General features: G+C 45.7%; 1 protein-coding gene across 7 annotated transcripts in view; it reads left to right on the forward strand.

Annotated features, from left to right (window-relative positions):
* Positions 1-1605: 1605 nt before the first annotated feature.
* RHPN1 (rhophilin Rho GTPase binding protein 1) overlaps positions 1606-13369 on the forward strand; it is a 59301-nt gene continuing 47537 nt past the window's right edge. For 4 of the 7 annotated variants that reach the window (XM_042860932.2, XM_065586336.1, XM_065586335.1 and 1 more), the window contains exon 1: positions 1609-1832. In XM_042860932.2, the coding sequence (XP_042716866.2) occupies positions 1740-1832 (93 nt within the window). In that variant the 5' untranslated portion in view covers positions 1609-1739. Of the gene's footprint in view, positions 1833-13369 lie in introns of all 7 variants that reach the window. The other 3 variants (XM_005291095.4, XM_065586337.1, XM_042860931.2) reach the window with 3 other exon arrangements.

The raw sequence follows: 13369 nt of genomic DNA on the forward strand, positions 1-13369 counted from the left end.
TACTAGTGCCTTCCCCCAAACAGCAACGGACCAGATGTTGGAGGGGTGGGAACGGAGAGGGTTGCAGTGGCCCAGATGTGAGACAAGGCTAGAGGGGTGTGTGTGTGTGCCCCAGATCTGGCTGGGAGAGAGGGGGTGCAGTGGCCCAGATGTGAGACAGGTCTAGAGGGGTGTGTGTGCCCCAGATCTGGCTGGGGGAGAGGGGGTGCAGTGGACCAGATGTGAGACAAGTCTAGAGGGGTGTGTGTGCCCCAGATCTGGCTGGGGGAGAGGGGGTGCAGTGGACCAGATGTGAGACAAGTCTAGAGGGGTGTGTGTGCCCCAGATCTGGCTGGGGGAGAGGGGGTGCAGTGGACCAGATGTGAGACAAGGCTAGAGGGGTGTGTGTGCCCCAGATCTGGCTGGGGGAGAGGGGGTGCAGTGGCCCAGATGTGAGACAAGGCTAGAGGGGTGGGTGTGTGCCCCAGATCTGGCTGGGAGAGAGGGGATGCAGTGGCCCAGATGTGAGACAAGGCTAGAGGGGGTGTGTGTGCCCCAGATCTGGCTGGGGGAGAGGGGGTGCAGTGGACCAGATGTGAGACAAGTCTAGAGGGGTGTGTGTGCCCCAGATCTGGCTGGGGGAGAGGGGGTGCAGGGGACCAGATGTGAGACAAGGCTAGAGGGGTGTGTGTGCCCCAGATCTGGCTGGGGGAGAGGGGGTGCAGGGGACCAGATGTGAGACAAGGCTAGAGGGGTGGGTGTGTGCCCCAGATCTGGCTGGGAGAGAGGGGATGCAGTGGCCCAGATGTGAGACAAGGCTAGAGGGGTGTGTGTGCCCCAGATCTGGCTGGGGGAGAGGGGGTGCAGGGGACCAGATGTGAGACAAGGCTAGAGGTGTGTGTGTGTGCCCCAGATCTGGCTGGGAGAGAGGGGGTGCAGTGGCCCAGATGTGAGACAAGGCTAGAGGGGTGTGTGTGCCCCAGATCTGGCAGGGGGAGAGGGGGTGCAGTGGCCCAGATGTGAGACAAGGCTAGAGGGGTGTGTGTGTGCCCCAGATCTGGCAGGGGGAGAGGGGGGTGCAGTGGCCCAGATGTGAGACAAGGCTAGAGGGGTGTGTGTGCCCCAGATCTGGCTGGGGGAGAGGGGGTGCAGTGGCCCAGATGTGAGACAAGGCTAGAGGGGTGGGTGTGTGCCCCAGATCTGGCTGGGAGAGAGGGGATGCAGTGGCCCAGATGTGAGACAAGGCTAGAGGGGTGTGTGTGCCCCAGATCTGGCTGGGGGAGAGGGGGTGCAGTTGACCAGATGTGGCAGGGGCGGGAGGAAAGAGGGTTGCGGTGGCCCAGCTGTGAGACAGGGCGGGGGGGAGTTCAGAGGCCGCGTGCAGTCCTCCCTGCGCGCGTCTCCAGACAAGGCCGTGCTCGGGCGGCCCCGCCCCCGTGACGTCCTCGGCGTTCTAATTCCCACCGTTGTCAGGGGCGACAGGGTCTCCTCCCCCCGGGCACTGTTTAGGCAGCGAGCGGGGCGGGGACGCCACTGGCCCCACCCCCCGTCCTCGCTGCTATTGGACACAGGCGCTTTCACTCGAAGGCAGCCCGCCACTCTATTGGCCGGAGCGGTCCCTGTCTCCCGCCCCTCCCTGGGGCTGGCGGTTAGCCGCCGTTGTGGGAGCCAGAGAGCCGCGGCTGCCGTCCTGGCTGAGGGGAGCGCGGGCCGCCCCCAGAGCCGCCCGGGTCCCGGCGGAGCAGCCGCCCCCCGACACCATGGTTCCCGCGGAGGGCGGCCGAGGGGACGCGGCGGGAGACGGCGGCGGCTTCCTCCTGCTGCGGCCCCCGGAGAGCGGCAGCGTCCGGAAGGTGAGTGAGGGGCGCGGGGCAGCCCCCGAGGCGGCTAACGGGCCCCGTGCCGGGGGGTAGCGCCCTTCTCCCCCCCCCCCCCCGTGCCAGCCGCCCCCGTGCCAGGGCAGTGGGGTGGGGGGGGAGCGCTCTTCTTTTCCACCCCCCCCCCGGTGCCAGCCTCCCCCGTGCCAGGGCAGTGGGGTGGGGGGGAGCGCCCTTCTCCCCCCCCCCCGGTGCCAGCCTCCCCCGTGCCAGGGCAGTGGGGGGGAGCGCCCTTCTCTCTCCCCACCCCCCCCGGTGCCAGCCTCCCCCGTGCCAGGGCAGTGGGGGGGAGAGTGCCCTTCTCTTCCCCCCCCCCGGTGCCAGCCTCCCCTGTGCCAGGGCAGTGGGGGGGGGAGCGCCCTTCTCTCCCCGCCCCTCCCGGTGCCAGCCTCCCCCGTGCCAGGGCAGTGGGGGGGAGAGCGCCCTTCTCTTCCCCCCCTCCCGGTGCCAGCCGCCCCTGTGCCAGGGCAGGGGGGGGGGAGCGCCCTTCTCCCCCCCCCCCCCCCGGGGGCCAGCCTCCCCCGTGCCAGGGGTGGGGGGTGGGGAGCGCCCTTCTCTTCCCCCCCCCCCCCGGGGGCCAGCCGCCTCCGTGCCAGGGCAGTGGGGGGGGGGGGGGGAAGCGCCCTTCTCCCACGATGGGGTGCCCCTGGTGCCTGAACACCTCCCTGGTGCCAGGCCGATGCAGGGGGTGGGGGCTAGCCAGTGCATGTTGGTACTGGGTGACGGCTGCTGGTACGTTTCAGCTTGTCTTTCTTTCCCACAGGAAAGTGACTATTCCCATCCCACTAAAGTATTGTGTGTGTGTGTTCTACCTCTCACTGTTAACTGTTACTACAATGTAAGCAGCATGGCATTGCATAGTGTTCTTGCTTATGTAGCTAAGGTTTTGTAGTAGGTGGGCATATGTGGTAGTCACCATGCTGGCAGTTTTACCGTATGTGTTTACTACTTGAGCTGTTTAGTGTATATGAATTTATCTGCTAGATCTGACTGCTAATTAAATTAGTGATGCAACCAACATTAATAATAGGAGGGAGGGAAAACTTCAAGGGGTGTTCTTAGAACTTTAAAATGTTAGTATTGCTTATATGAGGGTTTTTAATGTAGGTAGTGTGCTGGCAAATTGCTACTGTACTACTCTTGCATTCAAAGTATTTTACAAACACTAGTTGTAAAACCACCCTAAGGTGGGTAAATAATGGCTTTTGAAACTGTGTGAAGTTTGCCAATTTCTGTGTGTTCTGAAAGTTTGTTTGCTAATTTGATGTAAACTGTCATTGTAATCTGATGTATATCTACAGCTCTTCCTCAAACAAATCTCCCATTTAGTTCAGTAGCTGTTTTGCCTTAGTAAGGGCTGTAGGTTCGAATCCATAGCCTCGTCTAGATAAAGATCAATAAAGAATCTTCAGTCAAGTACTAATTTTTAACCTTTCTGATTTAATTTAAAGGGACACAGTCAACTTAAGTCACATTTGTCTCAGAATTTTCCTGTGGTATTTATAACTGCAGGTGCTAATCTAGGGTGACCAGATGTCCCAGTTTTATAGGGACAGTCCTGATTTTTGGGTCTTTTTCTTATATAGGCTCCTATTACCCTCCCACCCCCGTCCCGATTTTTCACATTTGCTGTCTGGTCACCTTAGGTGCTACCTATAACAAAAGATTAGTAAGGGGTGTGTGTGTGTGTGTGTGTGTTTAGCCTACTTTGTTATAGTTTGTTTCACGGTTTCTCTTCTGCAAGGGAGTCCATTTACTGTGTGCGTGGGGTCCTCTGACAGCAACAGGCAGGAGAGAAACATCTCAAGTAAGAAAACATGGTTGTAAAACCACAGAAACTGACCTGAGAACTCAAGAACAACTGTAGCACCTGTAATGACTTGACACTTTATAAAAAAAAAAAAAAAAACCCCTACAAGTTGGCGGTGTCTCTTTAAAGAAGAATCAGTAACTGTAATGCATTCATTGCTCAGAAAGAGAACTGTGTTGATGTGGTTGCTATGGCTTTACTGTTTTGTGGAGAATCACAGATACTACAAAAAGAACAGGAGTACTTATGGCACCTTAGAGACTAATAATGCTCAAATAAATTTGTTAGTCTCTAAGGTGCCACAAGTACTCCTGTTCTTTTTGTAGTATCTGTGATTCTCCACAAAACAGTAAAGCCATAAATACTTCTGTTCTTTTTGCGGATACAGACTAACACGGCTGCTACTCTGAAACCTGACAGATACTACAGTAACAGTTATCTTATGTACAGGCTAATGTTCTGTCACTGAGGTGCTGATACGTCTGTTCCCTACTTGTGCACAGAACTGGTCTACCGCCCTAACTTTTGTGACATGCAAACTGCTCGATGCCTGCACCATCATGTCTCATTTTAGTGATTTCCCTCACTCACTCTCCTTCCCCCCTCTCCCCCCCCCCCCCCATGATTAGAGTAACTTTTTACAGGTTGGAGCATTTGGACTTGATTTTATTTATTTATTTATTTATCCTTTATCTTTTGTTCAGTGTATCAGTCAACATTGAGAATCTTTTTAGAGAGTTTTAACAAATAAACAGACTCATTAAAAAATTGTCATGCAGCTATTATAATAGCCTTTTTTTAATGGTGTATTGTTATAAAGCATATCTTGTAATGCAGCCTCCCTCAGAAAAATGGAACTCGCTTATAGTGTGGTGCTGTGTGAGTTTGAGGCTGTATTGCTATATTAAACACATAATAGAGCTTGCTGCAGGACAGTAACTTTTCCTATGTAAAAGGACAAAATATCAATCTGGATGATCTGCCTGTTAGATCTGCTGTGCTACCACAACATGCATTGCTTCTCAAATGTTGGTAGCTCCTTAAGTGGATTTTCTTGGGCTAAAAATATTAGATTTTTTTAATCTATTCTTATGCTTCATTTCAACCACCACTACCAGTTTTCTTTGAAATGTGACTAGACAATGAAATTTTTATAATATTTAAACTTTGGTCCTAAAGTATCTGACAGTTTTTCTCTTAGAAATAACTGGTAATATTAAGGGCCTGACACTTCAAACATTTGCTCACTGGAAGTAATGCTTATTCTAGTGAGTCCCATTGACTTCAGTAGATTTCTTGCCATAGGCCCTAATTCAAAAGCATCCCTGTCCAGGACGGTATTTTAAGCAGTACTGGAAGGCCCACCTGCCCAGATGCTATGTACAGTAATGCATATATCTGTTCTGTATATGTTTTTTTATACTGCATTCATCACCATGTGTGTTTGCATTATAAGAACCTAAACTAGGCCTTGGACTATGTCCTGAACTCTACATTGGATCCACATGAATGGATCCAGAGGCAGGATTGGGGTCCTAGACTTAAAATGTTTCATTTAATTATAGCAATGTCTTCCTTTTGTGCTGCAGCAGGTAGCCAAGCTAGCATTTCTAATTATAACCCTCTGTAAGTCTGTAGAAAATGGATTTTTTTTCCAAAAAAGCCCCACTATACTGAAATTTGGCCCATAGAGTTATAGCATATGAGTAATGTAGATATTTGCATTTTTTTTAAATAAATATCTCAAAACTGTTGTAAGCTAGACAAGTAAACATAAAACAGCGAGACTGCCAAATTCACCCCTGGCAAAAATAGGCACAACCCCAATGGCACGTATCTTTAGCTATTGTATCTCCAAATGGTTTTATAGAGAGTCTGAAATACTGTAACTTGTCAGTGGTGGACTCTAATTGCTTTTGGTATTTTGGGAGTGAAATAAAACTAAGGCGGATAAAAACCTGACACAGCTTTAGCTTTTTAGAGTATGTACCTAGTGTTGTCTCTGTGGTTGCTATTCATGGGCTTAATTTCTTTTAGCTTTTACTATCTCTAATTTACCATATAGTGGCTAAATCCTGCCATCTTAATTCAGCAGTACTCTCTCATCAGAATCACTGAGAACTCTTCCTGAGCAAAAACTACAGAATTGGGTTTTCAGAAAGTTTGAAATGCAGAACAAAACACTCTCATACACTCTTTCTCCTGTACAAAATGTGCATTGTTTCCCTATTGTAGCAAATTTGCAGATTTAAGTGTGCAATATTTGTAAGTTCAATTACCCTGTGGTGGTAACTCACTGTGTGTGAGGTGCTAAATTGGCAGCCTTGTAGATTCAAGTCTTTGTGGTTAGCATAAAACAAAACCTGCAGTAGTATAAATTGTCCACATGCTGCCCCACCAAGGCTCCTCAACCTTTCCTAGATGTATGGCCTCTGAGGCTAGGATCATTCAGACTCCATGGAACATTCAATCTTTTATCTCTGCTGGGACTGCCAGTAAGATTTTTTTTTTTTTTTTTTTTGGGGTGGGTGTGTGCGAGATGTGAACACCAGAAAATGAGCTAGTTAGTACAAGTTCACCTCAGTTCATACATTGTAAGGCACCAAACAATCATCAGTCACAGTTGCCCCAGGCGGCATTCAAACCTAAACTTAGAAGTGAAATACTTAATGGTCCCTTATTATTGATGCATTGCATTACTATAATGCCTAAGAACCATAGTCATGGACCAGGACCCTGTTGTGGTAGGTGCTGTACAGACACAAAACAAAAAGACAGTCCGTGCCCTAAAGCGTTTACAGTCTGCGGCTATGTCTACACTACCACTTGTGTTCGTATAACTAATGTCGCTCAGGAGTGTGAACATGGAATTTCTGTGGTGTTTTAGAGACAGTTCACTATGTCAATGTGGGCAGCCACAAACCATGACACACGTTGTTGATGACTGCAAAATGTCTCAACTTCCTGGAGATCTTTGTGCCTTGAACATCGTTGATAAGAACGACTGGATTACATACACCAAATAAATAAATACATTGCAAGTCTGCATCTATGACCTCAAGTAAGGAACAGGTCTCAGGAATAGCTAATTCTGTTTTCATGCTGCTAAATACCTAATTGGTAGAGGGGAAGGAGTTGAGAGAACTGCTCCAGAAAATGATCAAATGTTCAAAAGCATCAGCCGCTCCCTGATATGTGAAGATGCCCATCTGGATGTATTAAAGGTTACTTCTGAAGTGTAAAAGTTTTAAACCTTTACTGGAGTGTATGTCTGGCTTCTCCCTCAACATCTACATGCATCTTCACACTTCTCAACATGCAACCTGTTCTCCATTATGTATCATTTCATAGGGCTTGTCTACACTGGCACTTCACAGCGCTGCAACTTTCTCACTCAGGTGTGGAAAAAACACCCCCCTAAGCGCTGCAAGTTTCAGCACTGTAAAGTGACAGTGCACCAGTGCTGGGAGCTATTTCCCTCGTGGAGGTGAGGTTTTTTAATATAGTGCTGGGAGAGCTGGCCCTGCCAGTGCTCTGCCCCGACTACACAAGCCACGTTAATAACGTTGCTAGTGAAGACGTGCCCTTAGTATGACTTAATCCTGGAGTTAAACTGACATTAATCACAGGCAGAGGGTCACATGAGTAGAATTTTCATTGCTATAGTCCTCCACCTGTAACTTCTTTGTGAGTTGTACTAACATTGGCTCCCTTATACTTTAACTGTTAGGTGGGAGTTTAGACTCCTTCAGGCCTACTAATTAGCATCACCTCTGAATGGCTCCAGCTGGAGCGCAACATGGTTAGTCAGCACCAGTCTCCTAGGTGTGGTATCAGAAAGCACACCTATCAATCTTGTCTAAGAAGCATCCATAAGCATTAAGGTGCAAAGTATGATGTTTGATAACTATGTCAAAACAAAGCATTGATAAGGGCTTGTCTGCATGAGGAAAGTTACCAGCATACTTTGGTGTCAAACAATTATATTTTTATCAGTAAATGTTGATTTCATGTGCCCCCACCCCCTTGCCCAAATGGACAGAAAAATATATCCATCAATAATAATAGAAATTTACAGATAGGCAAAGTAAGAAAAATGCTGCTTGAGAACTTATTAGTTTGATTTAAGGATATTTATTTTGTATATTTTGATGTGATGACAATTTGTGCTTTGGTTACAAAGCTTTAACTTTTTGAATCTCAACATCTGCTGTCATTAAGTTGTCTGATTTTCCCCCCCCATTAGTTCCCAAACTGTGAACATTTAAATTGATAAAAATAAAAAATGGTTAAAAGTAAACTATTATCCATCAAAATTATTTTTAAAAAATCTGACTTTTGCCAAGCTTACTTGTTAGCATGTCTCCCTATGTAGATGCTCCTGTAACAGAATAAGTGTCCACGTGAGGATTTATACAAGTATAACTACAGCAGTATAATTATACTTGTAAATTTCCCCATGTACACACATCTTAAGTCAGCAGGAATTACCAGATGACATGTAAGGGGCCTCGTCTATCTTTTGTCCCCTCCACTTTGCATGAGACCAACCTCTCACTCTTTCACAACACTGAAACAGCTCTAGCACATTTCTGCAGAACACTTTGTTTTCCTTTTGTGTTGGACACTGAATGTAATGTTTGGCAGGCTTTTTGGGCCTAGAACGGACTTGCTAGAATAATACTGGCTCTAATCCTGGTTTGTCAGAGGCAATAAACTTCAGTGCTGGACACAACTTGTGTAACTTAATGACCCATACCTTATTCATTCCCATAGCTTTCTTAACATGCTGTACTCTACGTACATACAATCCGTGCTGCGTTCTGACTGTTTTGTGCATGCAACAAAGATTATGGACACCTGTTGACAGAGGAGATGCTGTATGTTTACTTACCTGGTTTAACATCCACTGCAAAGGATGGCTAAAATCTTGAGTTAAACCTTGAATTTCACTCAGAATGTGACTTGTGCAACTGTAGCAACTGCACACGGAAATGCCTTTAATATCCAGTAAAGGCCTGAGAGGTTACTACTAACTTCATTTAATTACAGTTGCTCATTATGTTTTGAGATTGGGCTTAAGGTTATGCAGGAAATAATCAAGCAAGGAAATTCCTACTTAAGTTTAAAAGCCATCCCATGTGCCCTCTCTTGACTGGCTTTGGAAGAAATGTCCTCACTGAAAACTGTAGTGTAGCTTTTTTTCTTTATACTACATTTTTAAATCTCCAGGGACTCTGGTCAGCAGAAACAGGCAACTGTTCTTTGTTCATTTGAGTGCAGACTACCAGAGGAGATGCACTCTATGGGGGAGAGTTTTTCCAAAAGTACCTGACTGAGTTAGGTGCCTAACTCTCATTTAGCTTTCAATGGGAGTTACGTACCTACCCTCACTTAGGTGAGATTTTTCAAAAGCACCTATGCTCTCAAACTTCTGTTCCATCTTGTGATGGTCTCTCACTTTAAATGGGAAGAACCTTCATTTTAGATTATCTGCTTGTTTTCTCATAGGTAAAAATGTCTTGAGGTAAAATGCTGGCTGAATTTCCTTCTTTCCTTCAGTTTAAAATTCGTTGCATTTTAAAATGGCGAGAGTAGCTAAAGACTAGAATCTAGATCTTAGTTACTACCTACTGTAGCTGTTGCATAGTGCTCATTCTAACAACTGTTCAGTAATGATACTGTGTGATAGCACTTCTAATCTTCAAAAGGCTTTACTAAGTATCTCACAGGGCGGTGGGAGGGTTACTCAGTTTTACAGTGGGTGGAGGAAAAGGAGGCAGAGAGATCAAATGCATTTCCTAAAAGCAGTAAGTCTGAAGATCCTGACTTGCATTCCTATGCTTAAGCCACCCCTCCCATAACCCTGTGCTACATGATCCAGGTTAATACCCGTCTTTCCAGTACAATTTTACTGCATTTTCTGACTGGCTGAGGAGCGAGGGTGGGAATTGAAAACTAGCTCATGAAAGTTGATTTGTTTAAATGGTGAGATGTAATATTCAACTAAAAAGGCAGTGAACAGAGCACTTGTTCTAATGCTTGCTTTTATAAACTCATGACTCTGTGAGCAGCACAGTGCATCTGTCTTATCGGAAACTACATAGTATTGTGGGCAAATCCAAAGAGGGCAACTTCCCAGGCTGCTGTATAATGAAAATATTAAGTTTAATGCTGCCTTGCCTCATCTCACGTCTGTGGTTAGGATGTTCCTGGAGGCATACAGGAAGGCCAGAGTTTCCCAAAGTGACTGAGGTTTTTGGGTGCTTAATTGGAGACATCTTAAAGGGATTGGATATTAAGAGTGGGGGTGCTTGGCATGTTTTGAGAATCTGGCTCCTTTAAGATGTCCCAGATTGGGCACTGAAAAATAGATAAACCCAAATCACTAGTCATTTTCGAAAAATTTGGCCTGAGGGATTATCAAAATCTAGTGTCATCTCTTCTTTGCTTGTTACCCCTGTGGAATTATCAACTTTCACCTTTGCCAAAGCTGTGATACCCTAAAAGATAAAGTTGTGTAGGTAAAGATCTTGATTTGGGTGGGGAAACATTATTAAAGTCATTACTGTATTTTAGCTTAGCTTTTACTGGTTAAAAGGAGAGTTTCCTGTACATCTCTCAAATCAATCAAACGATTTTAAGTGTTGCCATTGTCCATGTGGAGACCTGCCTCTGCTACAGTGTGTGATCATGTTAAAATACGGCTGGGGAGGAAATCCTCTCAAAGAAAACATCTGTTGCTTCTCAGAGCTCTGTCTCCTTTGCCGTGTGTGTATATATGTCAGCATCCCCACCTGTGTTCTGTTTGCCTCACCTCTATCCCTTCAAAGAGGTACATAAGGATTTGGTTAATTAAAGTTCTTGTGGTTAGGGATGGGATTTTTCATGAATGTAGCAGTATGATATCCATTTTAAGGGATCCCTAAGAGTCTTAGATTCCTTCTGAACCAATTTTTTTTAGACCTTTTAGTCTCCTTGAATCTGCTGTGATGATTCTTAACAGGTTCTCTTGGAAATTGTCATTGAGACTTACTTGTCTGTTCTTAGTGACTCTGTTTTCCTCCACTTGACTAGCACCTAGATAGATGCTCCTTTGTGGTCCCCCAGCCTGCTCCATCTTATCTTGGAATAACTGGCACAATCACAGAATAGGTCTCTGTGGCTGCAAGATTCCTCATTCTTGCTAAGAATGGCAAGATTCAATCTCTTATATTAAATTCACTTTGGTGAAGAAGCAGAGTGTTTGCAAAATGGGTGTGGACCTTTTGAGAGTTCAGTATTTGCTCCTTAAAACAATCGTCCTCGGGGTTATTCATTTGTTTTTTAGCATCTTACACCTGAGGTTTGTGGGTCAGCTAGTTTTTAGTCCCAGTGACTCATTTAATTCCTCCAGAAAGTTCATGATCTCCCTCTCTGTCTTTCTCCAATCTTTGTAATGCCTGCATAGATTAATTTTTGTGTCACATCTGAGCACTAATCAGAGTATTAGAAGCTGAGGAACAGAGGTCATGCCATCTGCTATGTTAGTCTGCAGGCTGAATGCTGCTCAACAGTAATCACAAACGTCCATCCCTGCTTATACCAGTCACTCACTCAAGTCAGTCTCTTTGTATGATTTCAAAATATCCAGAACAGTTAGTCCCCAGTAGATTATAAATTACCTGGAATCTTTTTACAAGCTACGTTTCCCACCCCCACATCAGTTATTAATCAAAACAAATATGATCTCATTCTTTTTCCACTCCTAAATAAGTTGCACTTATTTCCTGTCCATCGCTTTTTTTTTTTAAACTAGGGTAGGTTTCCAAATCCACATTATCTCTTTTGCAATCAAGAACTAAGTTTTTATTGGCCCCCTACATAATAATATCATGAACCAAAGCTGAGGCCTGTAGTTTCTCCTTTAGAGACTTTCTTGCAGCTGTGTTGGCCACATAGCAGTCTTAAGCTGCATTTATAAGACCATGACCTCCTCTCAGCATGAAGCACATTATCACCTATTCTAGAATTAGTATATTCCCCAAGCAGTACCTCCTTTTAAGCAAGGAGGAGAGACAAGACTTCACGAAGTCCACTGGGGACTTCTACATGCAAATTTAATTTTATCATCTAAGCATATTCTCAGGTACCGTGATGGGTGCTGTAGAAAATGTCCATCTCTACAGATAGGCATGGAACCTCACAGACTAACACAGATTCCCTACCCACCAGAGCCTGCTACCTAGGTGAGGGCAAGGAGGTGATGCCCTGTGCCTATCCCCACCCTGGGGTGACCAGGAGAAGACAAGTGAAATAAGCTGATGCCACATGAGAAGCTAATGTAAGCTACTCTCAGTGGCTAAAAAATAAATAAAAGTGGTGCCTTTGTTTTGGGTTTTGACCTAATCAGAGCTATAGTGAGTCTTGAGAAGGCCTGAAAGGAAGAGGAGGAGTTAGTCTTTTATTCTAAAGCCATGGCTCTGTGGCGGCTGGAAATAAGGCCATTCTGTTGCTCTGAAAGAACTTCACAAGAGAGATTCTGAGTGAATTCCCCCCACTCCCAGTGCTGGGGGCCAGCACTTGCCCTAGGCAGAACTGAAGTAGGACCTGTGCTGGCTGCACTGGGGTGAAATTCACCCTATATGTGTAAACTGGCGTGGGTGGTTTTGTTGGTGCAAGTTATCTGACATTAACATAAGAATAGCAGACTTCCAGGTCTCCATCTTAACACAACTCCCCTGCCTTGGACCCCTCCAAAAAAGGCTCTTTATTTAGGTCCATGGCACTCCTAGGGAGCACATTTCACCATTTATTTTCTATTGTGTGAGGAGCAATTCAATCTTTCTGTGTGGGTAGAGCTTTTATGTCACTGTGGAATCTGAGATCCTCCTCCTGACAGTGTTTCTGTTGGGAGTACCCGCTAATATTTCTTTCCCTCCCCTTGTGAAACTTCAAGATAATGTATATTTACTATTCCCCAAAGTGATGATTAAACTCATAACAATTCCCTGCCTATAAAGAAACTGACTCAAAGAAATTTTTGGGTGGGGGGGGGAGGGAGTGGAGGAGAGAATAAAAGTGATAAATGGGTTACATTTAAAAGTAATGCCCTGATTTTCAGAGTTGCTGAGCAAGCTCAAATCCTTCTGAATTCAGCAGGAGCTCATCACCCATGGAAAACCAGGATGCTAGTGTCCAGGCTGCAGTTATAGATTTACTGTGATCTGAGGCTCCCAGGGCTGGCATCCTAAATCTTTCATGCTATGGCCATCTGATAAAGTCCTGTAAAGGAGACAACATATATTATCTCCTGAGATCCCATATTGTTAAAACTACCTGGATATCCACCTAGTAATCCAGGCAATCTAAGCAACAATGGTACCAGACCACACTAACACACTTTCAAAAGGCTCCGTTGTTTCCCTGAGCGCTTGAATCACTGAATAACCTCAGTAGGTGGCTTACTGCGGTGATCGTCAGTGTTACTATTTATTGTCATTTGCTGAAAGGAATGAGGCATTTGAAATATAGTGCTAGTGTTGATATCAAGGGAACGGAGGTGAGCAAGTGGTGTCATTCAGTATTGTAGAAGGGAGTGCTAAGGGGGAGCAAGTGATTGTAATTAAGTGATAGCTGGAATATTTCAGCGGCTGTCTGGGTTAGATGCAGATCTCTAAGAATGATGCAGATAAAGGCAAGAGGGGGACTGAAGTATTCAGTA

The sequence above is a fragment of the Chrysemys picta genome, chromosome 2, assembly GCF_011386835.1.
Source record: "Chrysemys picta bellii isolate R12L10 chromosome 2, ASM1138683v2, whole genome shotgun sequence".
NCBI classification, from domain to species: domain Eukaryota; kingdom Metazoa; phylum Chordata; order Testudines; family Emydidae; genus Chrysemys; species Chrysemys picta.